Here is a 9760-nt window from a genome sequence, read left to right as displayed (position 1 = left end):
TGGGAATTGCTACAAGGAAATGTTTTAGTGGAGACGACGGTGAGTACAGAGAGAGTTTTGACAGGAGAAGGTCAACATTATATAATACGTCTATTTCTAGGAATGAAAGAGATGGATAATGTTTATAGCCAACGAAGGTGTTTTCTTTGTCTGATTTTTATTATGTGTGCTTCGGAAATCGCTTGTTATTTTATCAGTCGGATATTCATTTGTTCTTGAGATGTATATTTTTAGTATTCTTTAGTCTTGGAGATATTATGTGATTTTCTTATTGGTTTTCCCAGGGTGTTGAAGTAATCCATTAAATCGATAATATTTGTCAAGAGCGATTGCACTTAATTCATTATTTGGTATTTATTTAACTCTTTTATTAATGAATTCGGCTTCAAAATCCAATCTACCTTAGTCATTAGTTATATATCATTGTAAATAATATAAATTTCAGATGTAGTTTTAGTTGTCATTATCTTGTAATAGAGTTTGTGCCTGTTTTAAGTTATTATGATTGTGTTTTTATATGTATTGTACTGGTAACTATCAGCATTTTGTTAAGGCTAACTGATGCCCTAAGCACAGCTCAGTTATGGTACCTCTTCGAGCCTTCCAATGGTGCACCTCCCATCAGTGTCTCTAATGGTACACCCTTGGGCCATCCAATGGTGCCATCCCCTTTGCTCTTTTATTGATGACCCAAGGATCTTCCAGTGATATCCTCTCAGCCCGTGGAATAGTGCCCTTTGGTTATTCCAATGAAGTCTCATCACTCCCTCTTAAAGTGCCCTTTTAGTCATTCTAGTGGTGTCCCATCGGCACATCTCATATGTCAAATTATGTCATCTGACAGAGACTCTAAACCTGGTTGATAAAATGTAATTAAATGAAGCACAAATTAAACAAATTTGCTTGTCGTAGAATATTTAGTTAAGCCTATTTTACAAATCTAGAGTACTTAATTCTTAACCCATTGGTCGCAGTTTTGATAAAATAGGTATACAGTTGGATGGCAGGTTTACATTGTTTGGCACGGTACTATCTGTGTCTATGAACGACTGCCTTGGCAGCAAATTATGCCATCTGCTGTCAATGGGTTGATCTTGCACTGGTCATTATCCAGAATAAAACTACTGGTATGTCACATGATGCTGTAGCCTTCATTCTTTGCTCTCATGTATATATATATTTATATGTATATATATATGTAAATATATATATGTAGTATCAATGTCAAATTGGTAGTACATATATCGTCAAATATTATTTTTATTTATCTGATTAACAATTTTATAATGTAAGATGACTTGTGATGTATTTATTTGAATAGTTATTTCTTGGATGTAGAATTAAGAAATTAGTACTATAACCAGAAGAATATATGTTTGGAAGAAATACCCACTCATACCTTAGTGTAGTAGGTATGAATCATAGCAATAATAAATTTCTTTTCTTTAGTACAAACTTGATGTTGCTAAGATTACTTGTGAGAAGTATCATGTGAATATTTGTATCTGTTATACTGTTCTGTCTTCCTTGTTCCATAATAGTAGAATTAAATATGTTTTATCTATGTTTAGTTCTATTTTAAGTGCCAAAGTTAGCAATGCTTAGATGCCCATACCTCCATGACATATACTGGCAAGATGGAATTTGTCAACTGCCTTTGCAATTTATCATCACATAAGGAACAAATTCAAGTTCTGTCATGCCAGAATATACATTGCGGAGGTTAATGACATATGCCAGAGCATGAAGAGTAGGAGTTTCAAGGATCACTTGACAGTGTTATTAACCCTATGACGATGGTGCGTCGCACCCTTGTGACACAGCTAAATTCCTGATGCCGGGGTGTCATGCCAGTGTGACATTTCCAATGCAATATTGCAATGGCCCGGCGTAGGGGTTTTTGCGTAGCGTGTGCCCCATCGGGAAAGGGTTAAGCCAAGCATCACAGATCATGGTGCAATTGGATAGAAAATGACCAATTTAATTACTAGAAAAAGTTCTCTCTTCAAAAAACACTTAGGGTGGCTTCTAAATATTTACCAAGTATTTTTCATTGATATGCAGGAACCAACGTGATGAAAAAAAGGCTTGATGAATCATAGATTTCTAGCTTTGACATATACAAAAGATTTCTAATGAATGTCATTCAAGTTGAGTTTGATACCATATAGTTGAATGTATTCTATATCTGGGAATTAAAAATCACAACCTAATACTGCTGATTTTGAATTGATCATTTCATATATATTGAAAGAGCTGTTTGAGAAAAAAAAATGTATAATTCCATATAAAGATCCTTACCAATTTTGACCGAGAGGCATTCATTATGGTATTTGTGAACATTTGTGTGCTTACTTGATAATTTACAATTCATTATGTGTATTGATGTAGAGGGAAAATAGGAATTCAAGACACATTACTTCTAATACCCAAGATTAATGCTTGTTCTTTCTTCCAGTGAGGATGTAGGGATGGTGAAGAAAGCACAGAACTGGGGCTTAAGGGTAAGTGTGATCTGGGTGATGGTGGACTAGGTTGCTTTTTGTATAATTTTCTGATGATTATGATTTGATTTGATTTTTTTGTAGCACATAGGGAGCAAATTAATAATTCTGCAAACAGGTTTTAGTGTTGCAAACACCCATACACCCAAAGAGATCAGTAGCATTTTATTTGGGTGTTTGTGGCCACCTGTTAAATGGTTCTATGCTTTGCTAGAAAGAGTTCTGATTTTTTTTTGTTTTTTCTTGTTTATGTTTTAATTTTCTGTTCCCCTTTTTCCTTTTTTTTACGTTTATAGATTGTTTCAGGAATTTGTGTTTTGTATTTTATATTGCATTGATTATCTGACGGAAATATCGGTTTTAAAACCTTTTTTGAATGTATACATATTTTTTTCATATTTTTTGTTTTCTTTTTGCTACATAGGAAAAAGAGTAGTAATTGGAGATCTTGAATATTATTTTTTTTTCAGCAATTTGGGTATTTATTCTCTAATTTTTCGCGATGCTATTATTTTGCTTCAACTTACGGTACCATGGAAGATGCGCTTAACAAAATCCATTTTATTAGATTTCCAATGAGGAATTTAGATACAAAAATTATGAATTGTTTTTAGTATGTTAAGGTATACATACATATTTTTCCAACTATAACAGAATTTTCTTTAACAGTAGACATGCTATTATTTTTGTACTGTAAAGATGCAGAATTAGCTTATGAGGCCCAGATTGCAATGACTAGGGTCAGAGTATGGTTTTAAGAAGGGGAAATAAGCAATAGACAACTCCAGATTGAAAATTTGACGTTACTTTATGTTATGAATGTAAACTCCGTGCTTGTAACTTCTGTCTAATTTTTACTTTTATTTCCGTAGCTTTTAATAAATGTGTGTTATGCTTGAGTTAAAAAAAAAAGATGTTTGCATTTACTGCTTCTGTGATTGATTTTTTCTGGAATGCCATTGTGTTTTGATGTTGTTAGCCTATGTGAGTTATTTTATCTTTTTTCTTCTTCTTTATCTCTTTTTTTTCTAGTCAGCCAGAGAAATGCTCTTGATAGGACATTATTATGGAGTCATCTGTATTTTCATTCAAAAGAACTTTGGGCCTTATGAGAGATACTAAATGATTATGTGCTTGCATTTATACCTTCATGTTAATTGTATTTTGTGAGTATATGTGAAAATCTGATTTCATATTAGCTTTTGATATTTCATATTTTTTGAATGGGAACTTGTATTTAAAGCTGCATACATTAACATGTGTAGAGTTGTTTTCTTAATCAAAAATATAATGTCTAGATAGTCTGAATAAATCCCGCAAATTGGAAATTTGATTATACATTTCTTTTAGAGGATGATATGAGGTTTTGACAAGACCAGTCTGAAAATTGCCACCAGTAACTAGAGATTACTGGTGATAACTGTAATGCTTTGTGGGTATTTTTTCAAGTCTGATTATTGCAGAAGGATATGAGACATTATATAAAATGAATTTCTGTGTCACAGTAATAGATTAATCCATGGCAAGTCTAACTCATATCAGATAATCAGTAATTTGCCATTGCCTGTTCAGTTAGTCAGGGTGTAAGTAAAGGTCTAAAGTAAAGGTTGCAAGGCAGTATGAGCAAACCTTATCTGAATCTTGGTTCACTTTGACTTGCTCTTTATTCTGAAATTTCTTTGATAAGATCAATAATGGTAAGCCATTGCATTATTCCAATATGAATTAAGCTTGGATCTTTCAAAGCAGATGGTCTGAGAGTGAGCCTATGTTGAGCATTTCTCTGGTGGTTGGCTGTGGCTAAGATAAGAAGGGCAAAATATCTTCCGTTTATAACTGTATCTGCTCTCTGAGGCTGCTGCTTTTCCCATCTCCCTCGTTGCTACAGATCTGAAAACTCCTCGTTGGCATTTGTAATTGCCGGTAAGTATATGGCCAATGCTTGCCAGACCTCAGATGAATAATTTTGAAGGAATTTACAGTGTAGTTAAACAAGGGGTTGTGGAGATGAGTAGTCTCAGACTTTGCAAGATTTTTGTTGTTATTGTTTACTTTACCGGGATAGTCATAATGATAGTTAAAAAGTTGATGAAATAGGATTTTTTAGAAGAGGTTTGAACAAAGGAATTTTATATGAGGCTAGATTGGATTTCTGAATGATCTGAATCCTATATATAGATAGTGTACTGCATGCACTCCATATTTTCCATGGGAGTAGATTCTATTACTCTAAGAAATTGCCCATGATTTCTTGATAATTCTAGAGTATTTAACAAGTGAGTTCATAGAGGGAAAGAGAAATGAAAAAAAATAGATCTTGCAAAGTCTACATGAGCAATAGTTATAGCCTCTGTCCCTGGCCCGGCCATTTTCCAGCAACTATACCACTAGCTGCCGCAGCCCTCCAAATGGCTCGCATCCCTGCCGTGTACATCACTGATTATGACCAAGATCCCCTCCAAGTGGAGCCTTATTGGGAACCCTATTATGCGCTGACGGTATGAACGTCCGTCTAAGGACACTTTGTTACACTCGGCTTTCTGCTGCTGGTTATACCGTGTCCTGAGCAAGAGCTCGTTAACAGACTAACATTGCTAACCATCATGCACTGATGCTTTCACTTCACTAACCCATGGATTGTTCTTGCTTTTATATGATTTATAGACATGGGGAATAGAGGGATTTACCCTTTCATATATATTGACAGTTTACTAAAAGACTAATGGTAATTTATTTTTTCTTAAGGTCCTTCACTTCCGTTTGGGTAAACCTGATCTGTGCAGTACTGCTAGGACAATAACCATAAGATGTAAAGCAGAGATTAATTATATTCTAAAGAAAGAAAAAAACTACCCCTTGAATATGGCCAACCTTTATACTTTACTGAAATGGAGGACTATGAAATATCCTAGATTTTTGTTTGCCACTGTCAGTTCTTTTGGCAGGAATATGGCTGAGAAGACTAACACATGCTTTGACTGACCTCTTTATTTTTGAAAGGAAGCATGATATTTTTCCTTTTTTGGTAGAATTGTTTATTTTTTTTTTCTGGAATGTTTTATTGTTGAATATTTTTCTGGGTGATTTGATTATGATGTACCCTTTTATGATGTATTTTTTAAATGTTGACTCCACAAATATCAAGAAAAGATTGGTATACATATGAGTGCAAATTTATATGTGCGTGTGTCTGTTGGTGTTTTTGTTTGTCTTATTACTAAATGAATTAGAAATTCATTATTTTGCAAATTCTATATGCATTGCTGTCAATTTTTGTGAGAACTCTGATCATTCATTTGTAATAGAGTATCAGTTGTCATGTATTACATTAGACGTTAAAAAATAGTAGAAGTAGTAGTAGTTGCTGTAGTAATTGTAGTGGTAGTAGTAGTAGTAATAGTTGTAATACTAATACTACTGTTACCACCACCACCACTACCACTAGTGCTACTACAAATATTGCCAACACTACTATTACCACCACTACTACTACTACCACTACCATCACCACCACCCACCACCACTACCAACAACAGCAACCACTACCACCACCACCAACAACAACTACCACCACCACCACTACTACTTCTTCTTCAACAACTACAACTACAACTACTGCCATTATTACAACCAATGCTATTGCTACTACTACTACTGCTACTACTACTACTACTACTGCTACTACTATTATTACTATTACTAATATTACTGATATTAATACTATGTATTGATATTGTATAGTATTAGACTATAATAATTATTATCATTATTTTTTAAACATCATTTTCAATTTTGGTAGTAATATTATTAGTACAGTTAGCCCTTCCTAAACGTTTTCCTTGAGACCATTGGTTCGAAGGGAGACTAAAATAAAAATACAATTTTGCCTATCGGATGAAAATGGCTATAGGGTATTATACTTGAACTGCGTATAACAACCTTGGGAGGATCATGAGTGAAATGACGTGCCTGAGATGACAAACGACATGAATGAATGGGGAGAGATATTAGATATGGAAATCCTTGCAATAAGCGCGACCTGATGATGAGGATAATGATATTTGATGTGGAAATAAGAAGAAAACGTTTTTTCGCTTTTGTATAAAATATATATCTTGCGTGTTTAGATATTCAGTTTCATTCACTTTTCTTCTATATTTGTCGCTATGAACTCTGTTTATATATATATATATATATATATATATATGTATATTTTTTTTATCTATCTATCTATCTATCTATCTATACAGACACATTTATATATATAGAGATAGGTATGTATGTATGTATGTATGTATGTATGTATGTATGTATAAACGTACACACACATATATATACACACACGCACACAGATATATATATATATGTATATATATGTATATATATATATATATATATATATATATAAATGTATGTATGTAAGTACATACATACATACATACATACATACATACATATATATATATATACATACATACGTACATAGATACATATATACATATATATACAAACATATATACATACATGCATACATACATACATATATATACAAACATACATACATACATGCATACATACATACAAACACATACATACATACAAACACATACACATGCTCACACACACACACACATACACACACACACACACACACACACACACACACACACACACACACACACACACACACACACACACACACACACACACACACACACACACACACACACACACACACACTCACACACATATATGTGTGTATGTATTTGTATGTGTATATGTATGTGTATGTTTATGTGTTTCTATATGCATATACAGACATATAAAGATACATACGCACTTGCTCTATGCATCTGTTTATTATTTGCGTTTGTGGCTGTATGCGATTAGGTGTTATTTACTTATATATTCATTCATGTTGGATGAAATATGAAAGAAATCGCGGCCAAGAAAAGTACAAGAGAAAGTGCTTTGTCTGATCTTATTGTGGTATGTTTAATTATTTTGTGTGTGTGTGTGTGTGTGTGTGTGTGTGTGTGTGTGTGTGTGTGTGTGTGTGTGTGTATGTATGTCTGTCTGTCTGAATATGTACGTGTATATGCGCTTATGCACGTGTAACACGGGCACGTGTATATACCAAACCCGGAAGGGGAAGTGTTAGCAAGGGTCACAGAGTACACTCATGCACACACACTCACACACACTCACACGCACGCATACCTGGCTGGGCCTAACCTTGCCGTGAAACCTTGCCGCATGCCTACACTAATATATGTCGGCAACTAGCAAGAGATTAGGCACAGAAAAAATGATTTATTGAAACAGCTCGGGCGTAACTGCATCTACCTGGATATAGTGTTGCTATGGAGTGTGGACGACCGTTACCCCGTTTTTTAAATGGCAAGTAGATGGTGTTTTTGGTAGGGGGCGGGAGGGTAGGTAATTGGTCCTTTTTTGTTTGTCTTTGCCGGTCGCGGACGGGGTTGTAGCATTTCGTGTCCCTGGGGGAATAGTTGGGATGCTGCTTGTATTTGGCTGGCTCGCTTTTGGATGTTTTCTCGTTGTTGTTGTTTTCGGCGAGGTGGTCACACGTGAGTGTAAGAAGACACAACGTCTCTCTGTCTCGGCTCAATCGAGTTGTCATCGCGCTGGTGTCTCGCCCGTGCATTGCTTCACTTCTATTTTTTTCAAGTCATTATGAAAGCGCTGTATCCTCAATTGCTGTTGCTGCTGTTGTTTTGTGTGTGTGTGTGTGGGGGGGGGGGGCGTGCATGTGTACATGCATATGTATATATATATATATATATATATATATATATATGATATATATCTATATATATATAAATATATATATGTGTGTGTGTGTGTGTGTGTGTGTGTATGTATTTATATATACATATACATATATATATACATATATACATATATATATATATATACATGTATATATATATACACATGTATATACATATATATATATATATATATATATATATATATATATATATATATATACACATATATATATATATATATATATATATATATATATATATATATATATATATATAATATATATATATATATATATATATGGGGGTCCATGCATATGTAATATATATATATATATATATATATATATATATATATAATATATATATATATATATATGTGTGTGTGTGTGTGTGTGTGTGTGTATATATATATATACAAATAGATATATTACATAATATATACATATATACATATATATATATACATATATATATATATATATACATATATATACATATGTATATGTATATATATGTATATATATGTGTGTATATATATATATATATATATATATATGTATATAATATATATATATATATATATGTATATATGTATATATATATATATATATATATATATATATATATATATATATATATGTATGTGTGTGTGCTTATGTGTGTGTATGTGTATGTGTATGTGTATGTATGTTTATGTAGATGATGATGTAGATGTAGATTATATATAGATGAGTATTTATATGTATATATATATACATATACATATACATATACATATACATATACATATACATACATACATACGTACATACATGTACATGTGTATACACACACACTAACATTTGCATATACATATTTACACGCACGCACACACACAAGCACAAACACAAACATATGTGTACTACGTATTCCTTTCCATATCCCTCTGCCCTCCCCATCCCCCTTTAACTTCCCCATCCCCCTCTGCCCTTCCCATCCCCCTCTCCCCTCCCCATCCCCCTCTCCCCTTCCCACCCCCCTCTGCCCTCCCCACCCCCCTCTCCCTCCCCCTCTGCCCTCCCCATCCCCCTCTCCCCTCCCCACCCCCCTCTGCCCTCCCCATCCCCCTCTGCCCTCCCCACCCCCCTCTGCCCTTCCCACCCCCCTCTCCCCTCCCCATCCCCCTCTCCCCTCCCCACCCCCCTCTCCCTCCGAGGCGGCCGAAACACCCCTCTGAGATAAGGCAAAAGGGCCCCGGTAGTCCCCTTGGCTTGTCACTCGCTCGGGTGCCCTTGTCGCGAGTGATGAAGGGGAGCTGTTTTTAGACACACGTCGCATGACTGGGTCGTTGGCGATGGACCTTTGGCCATTCGCTCGGGGGCTGTTATAGTAGGGTCATTATAGGGATGATTATCATATTCATATTCGTATTCATATCCATCATCTTCATTATCATCATCGTCATCCTCATCGCCATCATCA

General features: G+C 34.5%; 1 protein-coding gene across 18 annotated transcripts in view; it reads left to right on the top strand.

The window, feature by feature from the left end:
- Positions 1 to 9760, top strand: part of LOC122263604 (inositol hexakisphosphate and diphosphoinositol-pentakisphosphate kinase 2) — a 114658-nt gene continuing 104898 nt past the window's right edge. For 16 of the 18 annotated variants that reach the window (XM_086553640.1, XM_086553627.1, XM_086553624.1 and 13 more), the window contains exons 1-3: positions 1 to 39; positions 2459 to 2504; positions 4881 to 5002. In XM_086553640.1, coding sequence (XP_086409766.1) covers positions 4913 to 5002 — 90 coding nt within the window. In that variant the 5' untranslated portion in view covers positions 1 to 39; positions 2459 to 2504; positions 4881 to 4912. Of the gene's footprint in view, positions 40 to 2458; positions 2505 to 4255; positions 4428 to 4880; positions 5003 to 9760 lie in introns of those variants that run through there. The other 2 variants (XM_086553630.1, XM_086553623.1) reach the window with 2 other exon arrangements.

This window comes from Penaeus japonicus, unplaced genomic scaffold (assembly GCF_977035675.1).
Source record: "Penaeus japonicus unplaced genomic scaffold, GWHDUDI00000001_assembly GWHDUDI00000028, whole genome shotgun sequence".
In the NCBI taxonomy this organism is placed as follows: domain Eukaryota; kingdom Metazoa; phylum Arthropoda; class Malacostraca; order Decapoda; family Penaeidae; genus Penaeus; species Penaeus japonicus.
The sequence above is the reverse complement of the archived record's forward strand: the minus strand, read 5'-3'. Positions and strand labels throughout refer to the sequence as shown.